We start from the raw sequence: 21,275 nt of genomic DNA, 5'->3' as shown, positions 1-21,275 counted from the left end.
AATTCTTTTTGGACATTTACGGGTAAATTACATCACTTCCACTAAAGTAGCTATAAACAGGAAATAAACTGGATACTGGATGGTTGAAGAAGTTCAGTTTGAGTGAACAATCGATTGGAACGTTCTGCTGTTGAAGTCGATCTGCCTCACAGTTTGGTTGGACATTTTGTGTATTCTGAGTTGCTTTTCTGCTCACCACGGTTGTAAATAGTGGCTATTTGAATGAACGAGCCTTTTCAGAACTGATGCTCGTTGGATGTTTTTTGTTTTGTTTCGTTTCGTGCAGCGTTCTGCGTAATAGCTATAGACTGTTGTGTCAGCAATTTCTGAAACGACTCAAACCAGTCCATCAGGCACAAACAACCATGCTACAGCCACCATCACCAGGATCCCATCTTGTATGATGTAAAGCCTTATCTGTACAAGTCCCTGTGAGTGAGTTGTTACTCGGTAATTGCTCAAGAATCCAAAATAATCTTCACGCCAAAGTCTGGCAATCAATTTTCTATTCATGGTAAACTGTTGACTTCTCAAGATGAGTCTTTGCCCTGACTACCACTCAGTTGGTCTCCATCCTTGTGGTTAGGAAAAGAGAACAGCTCACCATGACCTAGAAAACCAGGAAACCAAATGTATCATGAAGGCGCTGATATCAGAGAGTTTCGAGTGACTTTACACCTACAGATTGATGATATCAATAAATTTCGAAGGTGGTGCAGCAGCAATAGGGCGTTTGCTTCTTATTTGCTCCTGCGAGTTTAAACTGGCAGCTCGTCATGAGATATTCATACCACTGAAGATACCCTGAGCTGGCACGATGAAGATGGTCCTCGCACTCCACTTCTCAGCTGCCGTGCTTCTGCTACTGTTGCTCGCTGAGCCTCCAAAGCAAGGTATGAGTCATGCTTCTACTTTAACGCATCTCTATAAGGTTCACGACTTCGCTTGTTTGGGCAGATAAATAAAAGTCGCCAATGTTCAGTGAATATTTTAAGAACAATGGTTGACCTGTTTACTTTCTCCTGTAGGTGCTGAAGCCTTTCCAGTGACTTGTTGTCTGAAAACTTGTGACATCAAAGTACGAAGAGATCAGCTCAAAAACTACACCATACAAGAAAAACCCTTATGTCCTGTGAAGGCTGTGAGGTAAGATGATTTTTTTTTTTACACAGATGACAGTCTCTACAGGTTTGTTCTTAATGACGGGGGCTGGATGGCTTCCGCTGCACTTCATTTCCACAAGCAACTTTTTTGTTTGTTTGTTTGTTTTCTTGTTTTTAGATTCGTCACAAAGACGAACGTCACGTTCTGCTTGGACCCCTCGTCACCTTGGGCCATTAATACCATGGCCTTTTTGGACAACAGAGGCAGACGTTAATAGCACAACCATCAATAACACATCATCTCATATTTAATCCTTTAATCCTAATTATCACCCTTTTATATTTTAACCTTTAAACCGTAACAGTTGAACTTTTGATCCTCAAAAAGCATTATAGTGATGTAGAGATCATTCTTTATATCTTCAAACTTGCATTCTTTATATCTTCAATCTTGTTTCTTGAAACATACAATATTATTATAATTCATTGTGTAGGATATATACTTTGTAAAATAATATATGTATGTATTTTTGTAATCTTTTCAAAGCTTTGCCATTCATCAACTGAGAATAAAGTTATAATTTTTTCTGTCTGTTTGTTTTTCCATTTCTGAACAGGAAGCCACTTGTGTAATGTTTATATTGAAGTCAACAAATCTATATATTACTGGTACATTTTCGTAATAAATCATAAAACAAAATCTCTATATAATACTTTAGAAATACATTGACAAAAGGAATAGTATAAATCATTATAATTGCTTCATGTTGTTAAAGGAACAGCAAGGAAAATCAGCTAAACTAAAGAAACTAAAAGAAATACAAAGCACCGATTCACCGAAAATACAATTTCTCTTTTTTAAAAATAAAAATAAAAAAAAAGACGTCATACTTTTATAGTTGTTATGGAAATTCTGTGAAACAAGTTGGTTCCTCTTATGATGACAGCTATAAATATTACTTACTTTCTCCCTTGAAATTAATATGAAATGAAAAAAAAAAATGCAGCTTGGCACGTTAGCCAGGAACCAAAAAGTGACTTTGTCCTCTCTTCAGTTGCAAAAGTGGACAGAATGGACATATCAGGAGCTTGTAGACCTCAGAACCCAAGCTACAACTGCATTATAAAGTAATTTCTAAACATTTTAATGATTTAAGAATTTTCTTGACAATTAAAAGTAACAATTATCTTGTCAGCAATCATTATCTGCAAAAGTAAACAAGAAAAAAAGACCCTTGTGGTTAAATAAAAAAAAAGTACATTGCATCATACATGTTGCACAATGCTCTTCCCCAGTATTGTCACTTTCTCCAGTAAGAGGCAAGTGTCCTATTTTCTCTCATGTGGTTACAGAAACATGACCGGTACATTCCACCATGCAGTGCTACTCTGAGGGGAAGAAACTTGTAGTGTGTGCAAAAGGTGATTGATTTTTATTTAGCTACAATTTAGACAGAATAGCTTGTTGTAGAACATTAACCTCCAGTGGACATAACGATCTACACGCCCCTGTTCAAATCGCAGGTTTTCATGATGTCGAAGAAGGAAACCAAGATAAATCATGTCAGATATTTTTTTTTCACCTTTAATGTGATGTTTGGGGAGAAAAATAAAACTTAGATGCACAAGTACAGTATGTACACCCTTTCATAAAGTGTTCAGAAGTAACTAATCATAGACGTGTCATCAGTGAAGTGATTGTGAGTAGGACTTTCTTGGTTTCATAAGACTTTCCGAAAACATTGGATGTACCATGGAACGTTGTGAAGACCATCATCAACAAGTGGAGAAAATGGGGGACCGCAGTGACGTTACCAAGAACAGGACGTCCCTCCAAAATTTGCAAAAGGACAAGATGAAAACTTATTACAAGAGATATTAAAGGAGGTGAGGGAATATCTGACGAGTACTGTGTACTCCCTGCATGTGACAACAATCTCATAAGAACCAACAAAACATCCATCCTGACTAAATACATCCCAAACCAGGTTTCAAAATGTGTCATGGAATCTGTCGAATTCCTTGGGCATAATATTAAAAGGTATGTTTGGCGAAAAAGCAAGACAGCTCATCACCCATGGACCACTATAGCCCCAGTGAAGCATGGTGGTGGCAGCATCATGCTATAGGGCTGCTTCTCTTCAATAAATCATAACTGGGGCTGTAGTCAAGATCGAGGGAATCATGGATAGCTCGGAATACCACAGTATCTACAGTATTTTGCCATAAAACCTGCTGGTCTCTGTTAGACAGCTGAACCTGAAGAGAAATGTCACTTTTCAGCACGATAACGATCCAAAGCACAAATCCAAGTCTGAAGGAACGGCTTGAGAAGAAGAAGAAGAAGATCAAAGTTTTGGAATGGCTCACTCATAGCCCGGATCTAAATCCTATTAAAAACCTGTGGAATGATTGGAAGAAGGCTGTGCACAGGAGATCCTCGTACTATTTGCATTTTTGCAAGGAATATTCAACGGAATAAAATCGTCCAATCAAGACGTGCTAATCTGATAGACTCTTACCCAAAAAACCGAGTCCTGCATTCGAAGCAAAAGGTGCTTTAGCAAAGAATTAGTTAAGGCGTGTGTATACTTGTGCAAACAGATTAATGTAAGAATGTTACAAAAAGCTGCAGTTTTAACCAGACTTTAAATATCCACGGTACATGTGATGCCTTTCAGTACACACTGCTGGGGTGGAACTCTAGGACCTGACATGAACTATGTGCGTGTCTCTGACCGCATTATAAAGAGGACATCCTGTATTGCTGTAAAGGGTTATTTCCCTCTGTGAACGTGGTTATTATTTCAAGAGGCCTTTGCAACTCTTGCTCACTTCCTAACCATGTTATCCAAGACCAAGATTAAATATTTTTGCTTTGTATGCTATTACCAGTCCACTAATCAACATTAGTCACTAAACTGAGGTTTAGTCGAATAACAGTAGCTAGCAAGATTTCAGTCATCTTTAAACACACTGACTGCTTTTACCACAAGTGTGTTTGTTAAACCGGCTCCTTACCCAACAGGATCTGTGCAAGGTTATGAAAACTTTTCCACATCATATTGTTTAAGTGAAATATCTTTATGGTTTCTTGAGTTGAGGTGTCAAAGTGTGTAAAAAAAAAAAAGGCCAAAACTTGTTTTTTTTTAAAAATCTTTTTTCTTATCCGATGGGTTATCCCAGACCGCCTCACACGTTATATGCCCATACCTGCATATTCCTGAGGATTTTTTGCCTAAGTGCTTCCCTATCATTCTCCTCAAACAACAGGATGTGTTTACAGAGAATCCGCAGGAGACAAGGAAGCTCCTACATAAGGCTTTGTAGACATCGTCCCTGGCCAGACTCTATTTCTTATCCTCATACACAATCAACAGTAAGAACAGAACCAGACAACATCTGCACACTGACTCACTGAAACATACAGTAGTTAGAGGAAATAACAGATTTTCCAAACTAGATAACCTTAATTGCTACGCTGCCACCAGATTAGACAAGATCTTCAGTCATCAGATTGGGAAAGCCTTTTTGTGTGTGTGTGTGTGTGTGTGTGTGTGTGTGTGTTTGGGGGGGGAGGGGTATTGATATTGAAACAGTTGATATTGTTTCATGCTTATTTGATAATAAATTGTCTTTTTCTGTCATAAATTATGATCTGTACCTTCTCTGTCAGCATGATGATCATGATAGTAGTATCATGGTCTCAGATATGATGAATTTATAATGTATTATTGTAACAAATTGTAGCTCCTATGTATTTCATTGTCATGAGAAGGATTGCAGTAAAGATGAACTCGCTCATTAAATTATATCACCTAGGCTTTTTCCAATCTTCAACTCTCCAGTTTCAGGGCCAGCTATAGCCTCAGATCCCTGTTCTTGGCTGACAGGAATAGAACCTGATGTGGTCTTCTGCTGTTGTAGACTATCCGGCCTCACGGTTCGATGTTTTGTGTATTCTGAGATGCTTTTCTACTCACCACGGATGTAAAGCATGACTGCTTGAGTTAATGTAGCCTTCCTGTCTCATTTTGCAAGGTGTTTAGAGATGGTTAGAGATGGTTGTGTGGAAAAATCCCAGGAGATCCGCACGTTCTGAAGTACTCAAAGCAGCCCATCCGGCACCAACAACCACATCAAGGTCACTAAGATCACATTTTCTGCTGCCACTTAATTGGTTGATTGGATAATTGCGTGAATGAGCAGGTGCACAGGTGTTCCTAATAAAATATAGTCAGAATGTATAAATACTATTGTAATTATGTTTACTCTTTTAATTTCAATTGATTTTAATAATATTTATAGCTTGATATTTAATTTCATTGTAATAATATTTCTTGTAATAACATTACATCATCTACATTTCATTGTTCTGCATTTTAAACTTGGCAAATACTTGGTTTTGTTTTGGATTCAGGGGAAGTGTTGGCTCAGTGGTTAAGGCTTTGAGCAGTTGTGAGTTCAAATCCTAGCACCACCAAATTGCCACCAGCGAGTCTTTGAACAAGACCCTTGAACAAGTTCCTAAATCTATTGGTCATTTTACTGTATAGAAGATAAAATATGGTGTAATTTTTCCATACATGTGTATGTTCAATTTGGTAATAAAATGACAGATTCTGATAGGACTAAAATCCCAAAGATACATAAAACCACCTCCCAATGTACAGTACAATGATTCCAATTGGAATAGGGCTATTGTCACAAAGAAAGGTTTACAGAAATCCAGATGTAGATTTAGGTCCTTACTGAGCAAGCCAGATGTGTAAGTGGCAAGGAAAAGTCCCTGAGATGACACGAGGAAGAAACCTTGAGAGGAATCAGACTCAAAAGGGAATCCATCTTCTTCTGGCACTGGATAGCTGGATTATAAATGATTATATTATACAAGTGTAGAAGAGAAAAGACAAACAGTACAAAGTGTGTTGAAGGGGAATAGAATGTTTGCTGTGATCATTTTATGAATAAGAGTCCTGGGATGAGCATGGGGCAGTATTTAGGATCACAGCAGCAGTTTGTAGGAAGTGTGAGTCCATGGTATCCAAGTGACACTAGGCAGGAAGGAAGGGTTTAGTACTAAACTGTTTTCTGGGCAAAATACACACACAAAAAGAACAAACAAACATGACAAACATGAATCAGAGACGTATTAGCATACATGAATGAAGGAACTAAGATTTGCCTTACATACGTTTTCACCCCCCTTGAACTTGTCTCCATTTTGTTGTGTTAAAACCTGGAACTGAAATGAACTTAATTGGGATTGTATGTCATGAATCTACAGAAATTGTGAATAATATGGAATAATATGGAAGACTAAAAGCCAGTGAAGCAACCAAGAGGCCAAGGTTTACTCTGAAGAAGCTGAAGAGATCCACAGCATAGATGGGAAGCGCTTCACAGGACAGCCATAGCCCAGACACTCCACAAAGCTGGGCTTCAAGCCATATGAAATCCTGTTTAGAGTTTGCCAGAAGGCATCTTGGAGACCCAGCAAACATATGGGGGAAAAAAAAAAAAGTTCTCTGGTCTGATGAGACCAAAATTGAATTTCTTGACATTTGCACAAAGGGCTATGCTTGGCAGAAACCCAACACTACTCATCATTCTGAGAACACCATCCACACAGTGAAGCACGGTGGTGGTAGAATCATGCTGCAGGGAAACTGCTGTGGGTTGAGGACAAGTGTGAAACACAGGGTAGTCCTAGAAAACCGTCCTAGAAAATTTTAGTCCACAAGAGATTGAGACTTGGGCAGAGGTTCACCTTCCAACAGGATAACAACCTGCCAAACCACTGGAGTGCTTCAAAACCAAACCTAGTGAATGTAGTAGAATGGCTTAGTCAACTTTGAGAATCCCATTTTAAGAATCTTGAGAATCTGTTTCAAGAATAACTGTTCACTAATGGTTTCCATCCAATCTGACATAACTTGTGCTATTTTGCCAAGAAGCATGGGCAAAAAATATCAAGTGTGTGCAAATCCTATGGTTATTATTAATCAACAAATATCTGGATTGTTTTTTTGGTTAATTATCCTTAAAAACAAATATTTTGCACCTTCAAGTGGTAAACATATACTGTAAATTAAATGGTAAAAATCCCAATTAAGTGTTACAAGATAAACAGCGATGACTACATTGAGTTGAAATACCATTATTATTATTATTATTATTATTATTATTATTATTATTATAAACCTTTACAAGACTGTAATTTATAGCTTTTGATGAACTTTTTGAAGTTTTTAAATTACGGAGGCTATTAATGGGGTCAGAATGTAAGGTTGTTCATGGGGGCAGGAGTTTCAAGCTACCTTTGTGTCCACTTCCTGTTGAGACGTCAGACTCGTATTTTCCTTTCATCATGTGTAGTTTGATGGAAAGATGTACGCTAATGGAGGTCCCTCCCCCAACAATAAGACCAAGTGCACTCAGACCCGAACGTCTCAGAAGACGGCGAAAATGCACCTCACGTTCTTTTTCTTCTGCACCACTGCAGTGTTCTCCAGCATCTTTGCGAGTAAGTTTTATTTGTGTCAGTGCAGACTTCTGTTGTACTTGGTGGAGTGGCCTAGATTTGTAAGGTCAAGTTGTTATATGTAGCGTCTGTGGGTTTGAAACTGAGAAACTCTGCTCTTCTTTTCATTCGCATTACTGTGTGTGGTCTTCGTTATCTGCAAGAATTTTGTAGCAAATTAAAAAAAATATGCATCATGGATTCCCGTTATGGTAACATATTTAACCAGTATGTTTATCCCACAGGAAATGGAGCTCCAGGAGATTGTTGCCTCAGAATAAGTCCTAATCAAGTCAGTGTGACAAGCATTGTGAGCTACTGGCAGCAGGATGAAGGGCTTTGTCCAATCACAGCAATTGCGTAAGTGACCCTATATCTTATATGTACAAAAAAAATTATATATTATATACAAGGCATGAAAATGTGAAATCCTTAGTCTTTTTTATATCAAATATTTAAAGGCTTAACAACATTGCCACTCTAATATGTATTTATTAGTATTAATGTTATTATAGTTGTACAGCAGATAGCGCTGCCACCTCACAGCTCCAGAGTCTCTGATTCAATCCTGAGCTTGACTTAATGTTCTCCTGTGTCCAAGTGGGATTCCTCCAGGTTCTCCGGGTTCCTTTCACGTCCCAAAAACACCAAGAACTGGTGATTCTAAATTGCCCCTACGTGTGAATTCCTGTGTGAATGTGTATGCAATGCGCTGTGACGGACTGGCGTTCCTTCCCAGATGTTGCCTCAAGATGCCTCATTTAATTTGCCTCAATCTCAGTGTTCTGGGGTCCAGTTATTACGGTCATATCACTAAGAATACGATGTGCATTACACTCCAAAACAAATGATTTAAATGTGCAGTTTTGTATTAATTGGTAATGAGAGGGAATTATTCCACACTTCCACACTTACTGCAGAGTCGGGTGAAGGTGCGCTATTTGTAAAAGGGTGCTTGGACCCCACAGATCGCTATATTTATTATTATTATTATTATTATTATTATTATTATTATTATTATTATTATTATTATTATTATTATAATTATTAATGCATTAATTTATTCATTAATATATTTATTTTATTTCGTATTTTATTCACATGCAATTACCCATATCCCGGGGTTCTTGGACCCCACAGATCGCTGCTTGTTATTATTATTATTATTATTATTATTATTATTATTATTATTATTATTATTATTGCATTAATTTATTCAGTAATTTATTAAGTTTATTTAATTTTATTATAACCCATAAACCCATAAATAACCCATATCCCGGGGTTCTTGGACCCCACAGCTCGCTGCTTGTTACTATTACTACTAATAATAATATTAATAATAGTGGTAGTAGTGGGACTGGGTGCTACATCTCTATCTATATCTATATCTATATCTATATTTATTATTATTATTATTATTATTATTATTATTATTATTATTGTTGTTGTTGCTGCTGCTTTGCTAGTGGCCATCTAAGTTGTTGTTATTACTTTATTTTGCTCATGGACATACAGGTATTTATAAGACAGTGAATGAATAATATAATATGTAATATACTAATAATATATATATATATATATATATTCTGTGATTTTCAACAAATCTGTACAGGTCAAAATGTCTGCATTCCAGCATTTAGCATTAAATAAACTGATTAATCCTGTGCAGGAAGTGGTAGCTGGTAGGGGCAGTAGTAGCTTATTTAAAAAGTGGCCACTAAATGTTGGATTTATCTTTTTTTTTCTTTGCACAGATTCACCCTTGAAAATGGGAAAGTCCTCTGCTCTGATCCTGTCTCCCCCTGGACAAAAAAGGCAATGCGGAAGGTCGACGAGGAAGCGGAACAGAAGCGAAACCACAGACATGGACAGGCACCGGATGCTCCACAGAATGGCACAGAGGGTTTACTGACTTCGACCATGTTGCCTTTGACCAGTAGATGGCCTCAAGTGCCTGCAAGTGTAGCCATGTGGCACACTAAAGTAAAATCTTCTAAACCACAGCGAGGGTCTAAGAAGCGAATTGTAGTAATTAAGAAAAAAAGGAAGAATAGGAAGAAAGGAGGGAAGGGGAAAAGAAAGATTACCAAGCCACCAGTGTTCAATCACACTTCTTCTTTTACTACGTCTTCTTATAAATAAGCGCTAATAACCATGTTTTCATGTACAAATGCTATGAACTTGGGCTTAAATGCTTTTCTTTGCTATACACGTTGACTATATGACTAAAGGTGAATTGTGAAATGTAAGAAAAAAGAAAGAAATAAAACAATATTGTATTACTGTATTGTGTCTACTTACCGTACTATCTCTACTATATGTCCATACTACACTATACTATATAGGTGACATAGTGGTTATTTTTTTAACAAGGTACAGCCAAGGAGTAAAATACTAACGCCATGAGTTAATATTTCGAGGCCGTAACTATAAGTATGACCAAGAATTACGATGTTCTGTCCACCACATACGAAAGCCAAGGCCGCAAATTATATAACTTGTGCCCATGTCTTAATATGTCGTCCCTATTGGGTGTGAACTAGTGAGGAAGTCGACTCACTTTGAGAATTAGGTAACACTTAGGGTGGGCTACATCCGTGTCGCAAACATCAGTGAGTCACGATTTTTTTTATGCGTCATTCCAAGATTGACATAAAGCGTCGTAGTCATAGTATCACCTCCGTTCTCAGGTTCTCGTGGCCACAATGGTCCAATTCAATTGTTTCCATGAGTAAAAATAGCCACCATGTCACATTATCAGTACTCATCTGTATGACTGATGACTCTGTACCTCAACTGAGACGCTCATTTTCAACACATTAGTATTACATCATTACATTGCTGACGTCAGTTCTCGGTTGATGGATGGTACAATACTCGTAGATTATGCTAGAATACCAACCTAACAAACACCTACACCAAAATATACCTTGCTTACGTGGCTATGTATTTCCTGTCTTGTTTACATCACTAACATTATTTAAATAATTGATTTAAATGATCTCAATTTTTATTCAATATGTATTCTTTAAAATATTTTGTGTGTGTGTATATATATATATATATATATATATATATTTCCTGTTTCACAACTGCACTCTGGCACCGTTTCCACATTACCATCCACTTATTTTACATGTTTTAAGGATTGAAGCGCCATTTGTGTCCCACATTTAAAACACTACATTTATAAAAATGTATGGAAAGTAAACACAAAAGTCATTTTTAACACCAAAACCTGTACACATGTATATACGCCTGTTGAAATGCATCAAAATATAAGAATATAATATAATTCCCAAAATGTTTAGCACGAATGTGTGAATGTCAGGCTCGAAACATCCTTTTCCGTGACTCGTCCATTATGGATTATAAAAAAAAATGTCCATTTTCATGTCACACAACATTCTCTCAACCCTGTCACACATTCACCTCGCATGAGGTTTCATTCAAATTTTCCTGAAAAGCAGAATATCCAAATTTCCTGACGTTCACCGTTAGAAGAAAAGAAATTTCTCTCATTATTATTTTTTTTTCTTTATTTTCCGTACATGATATTGTCATATTGATTGACAAAGGTCACTTTTGAAAGCACGACCCAGATTAAAAGCAAATTCTGGTTTAAATAGTAAAAACTCAACTGTTAGTTTACTTTCAAGCAGCAAATAAACCTTAAAGAAAGTGAGACACTGTTGCCGGGGTGGGGTTATGGAATCATGTCATGGAATCAGCCATAGAGAGCCCACTATCAGTCATCCTTGGAGAGGTTTCACTAAGTGGAAAAACGGCCCTTGTAGCCCACAACAGTGTGATGAGCTATTTAAACGGGGGGAAAGAAATGTGTGGGTTTATCTACAGTTGTTAACCAGCAGCATCTGCATGCATGCTTCTGAGCACAGCAAGCAAAAAAACGAAAGAATGCTATAGTATTCAGCGGTTGGTAACCAACTAATTGGGTTTCCCCCTTAATTCAGAATTCAGTGTTGTCTAAATGCTGCTTTATAGTATGAAATCATAGCTACTACAGTATGTACCGTCTTGCTTTCAGAGGTGTGAGCAGTACAATGCACATAATTATGTAAGAGCAACTGACTCACAAGAGATTGCATTTAAAAAAAAGATTTGCATTATAAATAACTATTTCCTCTCGTTCACACGTATGATAGACATAATATAAAAGGATTTAAGCATTTGCATAGATTTCGATCTCACTAAGACAGGAAATACAGTAGGAGCGTATAAAAAGAAAAGAAAGAAAGAAGTAGCACGTGTCGTGCATGGGCTGTAAAGGCAAAGATGTAGGTTTTGCTTTGTGACTAAGTGAGACTAAAAAGTTTCCCCCGTCACAACAGTGGTTTGCGTTTTTACACCCCCCCCCCCTACACACACACACACACACACACACACACACACACACACACACACACAGACACACCACTCACCTTGTGCTTCTCTCTGCATAAGGCACAGAGCATTCAGATGGCATTTATCTGTCCATAAAAATGTCACCAAAACAACTGAATTAGTAAATGACTCTGTATCTTTTATATCTTTTACACCACAGCGCTGCTGAGGTCTCGATTCTGATTAATTAACGGCGTTAGTATTGGTGTCGATTCATTATGCATAACAACAACTGGCTGGGAAATTGATATTAATTAATACACTTGTTCTGATGTTATCATTTGCATAGTAACAACTTACACTTAAAGGTATGTGATTTAACTTTTCTGACACAAGGAAGTCTTTGCACTTTGTGCTTTCTCGTTAACTTGACAAGCTGGGGATATTTCGTTTGACCCTTTGATTAATTTCAAAAGAGAAAGAGAAAGAGAGAGAGAGAAAGAGAGAGAGAGAGAGGTGAGGGAGCAGGAACGTCCACAACATTAAACTTGACTGTAAATGGGTAAAGAGACTGATGCCGTTATTTCATGAATAAAACTTTAATGAATAAAAGCTGCAGTGTAGACATTAGGGGTCTACAGTGCAGCACACGACCTAATTGTGTTTCCTCTCTTAAAAAAAAAAAATGTTGCACACACTGTTCACTGTGGTTGATGTCTGCAGAACTAACTCAGGGGACTGACGAGCGTGCATTGCGTGCCATTTGTATTTGAAACAGAATCAATTCACATACAACAAGATGTACAATCTGTAGATATGTTCGCTTGGATTTGTTCTCAGTTGTAAATGGCATACATCAGATCATGCGTAGGAGAAAAAGAGCAGGAGGATAACACTTTCTTTATGTGACGAGGTGGAATATACCACTTGTTGAGTGGGTGTGAGTGCAGAGGCAAAGTGATCACACCTCCACGCATACTCTATACTCTATGGGAGGTGTGCAGACAATTGCTTTTTAAAAAAAAAGTTGGTATACATGATCACAAAATACACAACAAGAAAATACATGATAACAAGATGGATTTATTCATCCTGCTGTGTCCAGGTCCGTCTTAAGGGCTGAAGGATGATGCAGAGTTACGTCAATATTTACACGCGGGAAAGTTCTGCGTATTCAGAGTTGGTTTACGCACCTGCTTAAGTGCGTTTGCTGAGCTCCCTATTTTACTCTTTTAAATTATTGAGTAGAAGCATCGGAGACAGGGTTTATCAATAGCGTCTAGACTACCGACTTTTAAACACAAACACTAACCTTTTAGAAAATGATTTAAAAATGCATGCTTATGATTGAATAAAGAAATAGATTTTTTTGTCTTTGCTGTCAAATGTCATACAAGGTAACATAAAAATAAAAAAAAAATTTTTTTTTTAAATCTTAGCTTCATAAAGAAAGCGTACTAGACTGAATCGTGATGGTAACTCACTTCTGGAAACGTGATGTAACGTGGGCCTTTGTGTCTAAAACTGAAGACCTCTGCAGTAACTCTTAACATAGTTAAGATAGCAGTTTATGGGTTTTTTTTTTCTCTTTCCTGGAAATGTGACTACAGTCTCGTGTTGTTGCTATCTTTAGAGATCTTTTTTGCAGAAGATTACTCAGTTTCCTTTCATGTGGTTTCGTTGCTATCTTTCCTATTTATTTATTTTTTTATTTTTGATGAATTAGTGTACTTGTACTTGAATTAGTGTACTTGTTTAGCTCACTCTAAAGGACGATGGACACAATGCACAGTCCTGAACACTGACAGGAATTGGAGGCCACATATCCCATGAGCCACCAGCGTTCAGGTGCTTTGACTCATTACAGAAGGCTTCCCAACATTATGTAAGTGTACGTGTTGGATATGGGAATGAAACTTTACTGAAACATTACTGATGTATCCAGTTGGCCATAAAATAATGCAATTAAAATGGTCTGTGTTTGTGTTTTATATAGTACATGATGCAGGTGTGTTTGTCGGTGTCCTGCAGCGGTTTAAAAATCTTTTTCAAGGAAAGGACGTAAACTTTCTTACACTTCCAAAAGCTGTAAATTTGTCTTTCTGGATTTTTTTCCTGTTGATTTTTTTTTATACAATAGTTGGCTTTATTTCTGAGTTGTCCTATAAATTGTGAATTTTTGTGCCACATTTCGTTCTTTAATTAATACAAATTAAATAAAGCTATACATATATAAGGTGAAGCACAGGAAAAGGGACAAATTGATAAGGTGTTGTGACCATAATATCTATTAAAAAAAGCACGCAAACTGTAGCTAGGCCCCCGTGTCTCGGAGCTGTGCAGTAGCGAGGGGCTGGGCCTTCAGGGTTTGTGTGCTGAGAAACCTTTCTCTGTATAACACTCTTTTGGGTTATAAGTCATTTCTGTGGTTGAATATACAGAGTACAGAGAGAGAGAACAAAATGAAGAACACAAAATGAAGCTGAATCTCTTTGCTGTTTTTATTCGTCGTGTAGTGGACAGTCGACATGCTTCCAGGTCAGTTTTAATGCATTTTCTTGTCTTTAATCTTCAGCACAGTTCAGTAGTGAACAATGTAGAGAATATGTAGGAGTCCCAAGAATATATGTGAAGAAAAAGTGTGTAGTGTCTGTGCAAGGATACAATATTAGCCATGATGTTTTCATCAATCTTCATCGCAAATATTATTGTATTGTTCAAATAGAGTCTACTAGCATGTTTCTCCTGCAGAAAATGGACTATCATGTTGTATAAAAATACAAAAACCAGCAACGTCAAGGTCAAAGGTGATAAAACTCACTCTGTCCTATCAAAGATATTAAATCTGTTTTCATTTCCATGTTATGTAGAAGGTTTTTTTTTCCAAGTGGAAGCAAATTAGACAGCAAAGCCTTCCATAAAATCTATCTATGAAAAATGTCATTTTTACAGGTTTCTTTTGGTAAACAGCACAACTATATGTTCTGATATGTTCCTGAGGATCCTTGGACCAAATGGGCCATAGAGACACTAGATAGAAGAACCACTATAAAAGCACCCCATACCCCACCAACATGGACTCCGACTGACTCAAGGAAAATAAAAGGTACATAATTTACTATAACAACACCGACCATGACTGATAGCACAACCATCCACAACATACATCAATCATACACCATTAGGAACACCAAACCAAAAAAACCCCAGAATCTAATGAGAACAGAAAGCAAACAATATCAGCAGCTTCCAGAATACCAGAGAAGGAAAGGGAAGCTGAATTTACAGCTATCAGCATCTTATGCTTAATAACATGTGTTTTGTTCTTAAAAATTTCTACTGAAAGTGTCCTGATCAAACCATCGAACCTGTATGGGTTCAAAACATCTTTGGGTTAAACATTACAACACATTTGGAAGAGAACGGTTCACTTTGCTGGGTTTTTTTTTGGCCATGAAGTGGATCATTTGTGCGTCAACACGTGTGTTTTACCGTGTTTGTGTCTTCAGCTGAGCTCTGTAATGAACACTGTGGTCTCTAACCTCAGTTCGATCTGGGTGATACAGAGAACATGTGGCAATAACATGAAGTTACAAGAGAGAGAGCGTGTAATTCTGTATCTGTACAATGATACAATATTAGCTATGATGTTTTCATCAGTTATCATCGCAAATATTTATTGTTCAATTAAAGGTTCTGATCATTTTCCTTCTGCAGGAAATAGACCCCAGTATCATGTTGTAAGGAAACCAGCACAGTCAGGGTCAGAGCTACAGAAATTGAGAGCTATGTGCATGAAAAACCACCAAGTCTTATCAAAGCTGTAAGACAAGTAAGACTCGTTAAATTAATTTTAATTTTAATAGTGATGAGAACGTTATGGAGAATATTTTTAATGTGAATGAGAAAATTAGGTTGCAAAGCCTTTCATAAAATATAAACTAACTACTACAAATTTCACAGGTTTCTTTTGAGAAATGGCATTACAATATGCTCTGATCCAGAGGACACTTGGGCTAAACATGCCATCAAGGTTCTGGATAGAAGAACAAGCAAAAAAACACCCACTACCCCACTGACATGGATTCCTACAAGTTCAACAACTAGAAAATGGACAGAAACCACTACAACAAGAACTTTACCAGGAACAAGTACGGCAAGCACAATAATCACGACAACGCCTAAAGGAACATCAACAACATGGACACCAACAACCTCACCTACATGGACTCCTACAGACTTAACGACTATAAAAGAGACAGAAACAACTATAACGACACCAACCACAAGTACAACATTCATCAAACATACACCATTGATACCAGAGCAATCTAGGACAACCGCCAATTTACCACTATGGACGATAACGCCAAGCACCACAGAGAGATCATTTACTGAAAGAAAGAGAACTTCAAGAACACTCAATAATACACAGACACAAATGTCTACAAGCTTGACCACTGGAAACTGGAGAGAATCCACTATAACACCTACAGCTATACCAGAGACTAATAAAGCTACAAGAAGCACAGCGACCAGGACTGACATCTACAACACACCATCTACAACAAACATCAGTCATACAGCACCGATGCTGGAATCTTCTCAGATAATCAACACGCTGCCACAATGGACCAAAACGCAGAGCACCAAAAAAAGAAACTCTGATGAAAATAGACAGCAAATGATATCTATAGTATCCCAAATACCAGAGAAGGAAAGAGAAGCTCTGGACTGGACAGAACATTTTTGTCAGTTTTCTGAGATACAAGAAATACGGTAATGTTCCTTCTACTACGATTAGCCTGGATTTACAGCTATCAGTAAAATATGCTTAGAAGTGTGTGATTTGTTCTTATAGATTTTCTAGGTACATGGTTTTGTACTTGTATAAAAAGTAAATGTAATGTAATATAAAGTAAGGAGTAATTTTTAAAGTGTTTTTGTGTCATAAAGGATCATTTTTAGAATAATTAGAAATTCATTTTTTGTAATTCAGTCTTTCATTTTTCAAAAAAGCATACAAAAGACATGAGAAAAGGATTATCCAACAAATTAGTACTTCCACTCACCTCAACGCCCATCAGGATCACACAGCAAGGAAGAAGAATATTTAATTAATAGTCCAAAAGATCTTTAACTGTAGATATTGAGTTCTTCCACATAGACACGGTATCATGTTTGGCATGATTGACCCGTGCGGATGACGGTTCCAGATACAGTAACTCAAGTAAAGAACGCATGGTTCCAGTGCTGAACTAATCATTTCTTTGTGACAGTCGTGCCAGCTAACCCAAGTGTACAGTCTTTTAATAATTAGAAATTCAAAAAATAATGTTTGATTTGATCACAAACATGTTTTCGTGTATATACTGGAAATTCTGTCTTTAATACTGCAAATGAAGTGGTCAATTTAAAAAAAATGTGATTTCAATTTCCCACTAAACTGCCACTATTCCAATGTCCTTAATCTTCAGCTGCTTAAGTATATCCTGTTTCAACGGTCTCAACCATGACACATTCACAATAGTTAACATTTCTACAATATTAACACATTATGATGGATAATACAAATGTATTACGAAATGTAAGGAAAAACATACCGACAAACTTCATGCATATGTTTTAATACGCATTACAAAATGTGCAGAAAACACTCACGAAATAAAACTGATAAAAAATAAACGTTCGTCCTGTATTTTGTTCTGTCATTTGTACACACGCCTCGGGCAAAGTGCTACACACTAAATACATTTAACTGAATTTGAGCAAAGTGGGTTTAAATTATCGGTAAGGCTTAATTTGGATATTCTGCTTTAGAAACACTATCTACACAAACTATCTATAGACTGTCCAAGAAGCAACCTAGCAACTGATTCTTAACCGCATATCAACAATATTTATCTTGTCCTAAAACTATAAATAGAGATCATATAGATGAGAGTTGAAATTCTGATATGGATTAAGGACAAGTTGATAGCCTATAGACGATGTACTAAAGCTCAACAAGCATAAACTGGATTATTAAATTAATAAAAAAGGGAGAAATTTGATTTGATTTGGGGTTTGATCACAGTGCGTGCAGTATCCATCAGAAAGCGTGCAAAAAAACTGAAGCTGTGACGTAGAGGGGGCGGGGCCTGCTGGGTTTAAGGGCTGAGAGACCTTTGTGCTAGTAAGAGTCTTTTGGGTTATAACTCAGCTCTTTGGATGAATATACAGTGCCGGAGAACAAAATGAAGCTGCATTACGTTGCTGTGTTGTTGTTTGCTATGCAGTGGACAGGCGGCATGTTTACAGGTGAGTTTTAATGTGTTTATCTCTTCAGCTCAGTAGTTCAGTAGTTCACACTGTGGTCTGCATTCTCAGTTTGCTTTGCTTTGTGTGATATAGAGAGTGTGTGGTGGTGGTACCATGAATTTATTAGAGTAAAAGGGTGTAATCTTGTGTCTGTGCAAGGATAAAATATTAGCAATGATGTTTATTGCTCAATTAAACTTTCTTAGTATTTTTCTCCTGCAGGACATGGACGCCCAGCATCATGTTGTACAGACACCAGCACAGACAGGGTCAGGGTTTCAGACATTGAGAGCTATGTGCATGAAAAATCACCATGTCTCCTCAAAGCTGTAAGGCAAGTAAGACTCGTTAAATTAATTTTAGTATTTTTGATAGTGATGTGCACGTTCTGTAGAATATTTTTAATGTGAATGAGAAAATTAGGTTGCAAAGCCTTTCATAAAATGTAATCTAACTATCAAAAATTTCACAGGTTTCTTTTGAAAAATGGCAAGACAATATGTTCTGATCCAGAGGACCCTTGGACTAAATGTGCCATCAACGTCCTGGATAGTAGAACAACCAAAAAAGCACCCACTACCCCCCTGACATGGATTCCTACAAGTTCAACAACTAGAAAATGGACAGAAGCCACTACAAGCGACAGCACACTATGGACCGAAATGCAGAGCACCAAAAAAACAGAATCTGATGAAAACAGAAAGCAAAAGACAACTGTGATATCCCAAATGCCAGAGAAGGAAAGAGAATCTCTGGACTGGACAGAACATTTTTGTCAGGGGTCTGAGATACAAGAAACATGGTAATGTTCCTTCTACTATGATTTATTTGTGATTTTCTAGTCACAGGACTTTGTACAATGTCAATTTGTAAATTAGTATTTTAATGTTTGGACAGAAGGTTCAGAATATATAAATGTAACACGATGCTTATTTATGTCATGATCAAGCCAACAAACAGGAGAATATTTTTTAGAATAATCAGAAATTTCAGCTTGTGTGTGTGTGTGTGTGTGTGTGTGTGTGTGCACTCGTGTATGTGCGTGCATGTGTGTGCGTGTTAATTTCACTGCATGTTTTAGTGATGAGACTAAACATTTAATCTTTTAAATTTAATCTGAAAATGTTTCAAATTGCAAAAGAATAAAAAAAATTAGTCTCACTTTAGTAAATCATTAACATTTATACTGCTGCCGTCGATACTGCAACACAAAAGAAGTGGTTTATAAAAAATAAATAAATAAAGATACCACCAAACTCCCACTGCCAAGGTCCTTAGTCTTCAAAATATATCCTGTTTCAGTGGTCTCAATGGTATGTGTAAAAACCGTTACCATAACCTTTTCTATATAATAATTCATAATAAATAATTAATAATAAAATTATTTTTTAAAAAAGGTTTGTCCTGTATTTTGTTCTGTCCTTTCTAGACATGTGAAAATAAATTTATCTGAATCTGAAAGGCTGTCGTGCAAGGCAGAAGCCCCTACTCACATTTAAAAAAAAGCCAGACTGAAGTTTGCAGATGATCGCAAGCTTTTTGGAGGCTTGTTCTCTGGTTACTTGAAACAAAAATTGAACTTTTTGGCCATAATGATCAGCACTATGTATGCAGAAAAAAGGCTGAGGCTTTTAATCCGGAGAACATCATCCTAACTGTGAAGCATGGTGGTGGGAGCATTGCGATGTGGATGGGACTGGTGCACTTCAGAAAATTAGAGGCCACCATGAGGATTAAGTTGGTTTATCTAGAAATACTGAAGCAACACCTCTGGACATCAAACAGAAAGTTAAAACTTGGTGACAACTGGGTCTTCCAGCAGGAGAGTGATCCTAAGCATACATCTAAAGGTGTAAAAAAATAGCTTAAAGAGTGGCCATCACAACAATCTGACATGAAACCCATAGAAAATTTGTGGAATGAACTGAAAAAAAGAGTGTCAGAGCAAAGAGGCCCACCAAGAAATGTCACCAAATACAAACAAAGTATATGTAAACTGTTCAACCACTGAAACTCTGCTAGTAAATAAAAAGTGAAATTAAACCGTCTCTTAGCTCTTGTTTCAAAATGAAGAATGAATAGAAATACCCTAACTGACTTCACACAGGAAATGTATAGTAACATGAAATGTGTGGAGCTGTGGGAAAAAAGAGTTTGAACGGCTTTAGCTTAGGCGTATCTAAACGTTTAGCCTCAACTGTATCTAAAGACAATCATGAAGCAGCCTATCAACTGATTCTCAACAACATTTCCAATGATGTTTATCTTTCAAAAATGTTATAAATTGTACCGAGCTTATATTGGATGAGCTGAAATTATAGGATTAAGGACAAGCTGATACTTTATAGATGATCTACTAAACCTCAACCTCAACTATCATAAACTAGACTATAAAAATTAATATGAAAGAAAAATAGGGACGTGTGGTGTGACCGCATGACCACCGGAGCCAGTAGAACGCATGCAAAATGCTGAAGCGTGTGATGTAGAGGGGGCAGAGATGTGTAAATAACACTCTTTTCGTGAAACACTTTTTGCATGAAAAACCACCGTGTCGTATCAAAGCTATAAGGCAAGTAAGAATTTTTATTTTGATAGTGATGTGTATGTTATGTAGAATATTTTTTAATGTGGATAAATAAAAAAAAATTAATGAAATAAATGCAATCTAACTACATGCCTCAGAGTAATACGCTATAGTATGTCCTTTAAAAGCTGTAAGGCAAGTAAGACTCATTGAATCAAGTTTATTATTGAGAGTGACGCATGTTATGTAGGATATTTTTTTTTTTAATGTGGATGGTGCAAAACATTCGCTAATGCTGTTTTGGTAAATTACATTACAATATGCATCTCATCCAGAAGATCCTTGGGCTAAACTTGCCGTGAAGATACTGGATTCTCGGCAAATCAACACGCTTTCGCAATGGACCAAACCTCAGAACACCAAAAAAAAAAAAAAAAACAGAATATAATGATAAAAGAAAGCAAATGGATGGATT

General features: G+C 36.9%; 1 protein-coding gene across 1 annotated transcript; it reads left to right on the top strand.

Annotated features, from left to right (window-relative positions):
* The first annotated feature begins 640 nt into the window (after positions 1–640).
* Positions 641–9,906, top strand: xcl32a.1 (chemokine (C motif) ligand 32a, duplicate 1). Its single transcript, XM_053233552.1, has 7 exons — positions 641–893; positions 1,029–1,146; positions 1,282–1,373; positions 1,721–1,782; positions 7,482–7,629; positions 7,872–7,986; positions 9,384–9,906. Exons 1-7 carry the CDS (start codon positions 818–820, stop codon positions 9,769–9,771), a joined length of 999 nt encoding a protein of 332 aa, XP_053089527.1. The 5' UTR covers positions 641–817; the 3' UTR covers positions 9,772–9,906.
* Positions 9,907–21,275: the final 11,369 nt, after the last annotated feature.

This window comes from Pangasianodon hypophthalmus, chromosome 4 (assembly GCF_027358585.1).
Source record: "Pangasianodon hypophthalmus isolate fPanHyp1 chromosome 4, fPanHyp1.pri, whole genome shotgun sequence".
Lineage (NCBI taxonomy): Eukaryota > Metazoa > Chordata > Actinopteri > Siluriformes > Pangasiidae > Pangasianodon > Pangasianodon hypophthalmus.
This window is presented reverse-complemented; position numbering and strand designations above follow the sequence as displayed.

Bases quoted from the DNA above. Each gene is read 5' to 3' on its own strand.
- xcl32a.1 (XM_053233552.1), top strand. From the start codon at position 818: ATGAAGATGGTCCTCGCACTCCACTTCTCAGCTGCCGTGCTTCTGCTA. The intron at 894-1,028 runs GTATGAGTCATG...TTTCTCCTGTAG, and splicing joins CGCTGAGCCTCCAAAGCAAG to GTGCTGAAGCCTTTCCAGTG. The intron at 7,630-7,871 runs GTAAGTTTTATT...TTTATCCCACAG, and splicing joins GTTCTCCAGCATCTTTGCGA to GAAATGGAGCTCCAGGAGAT.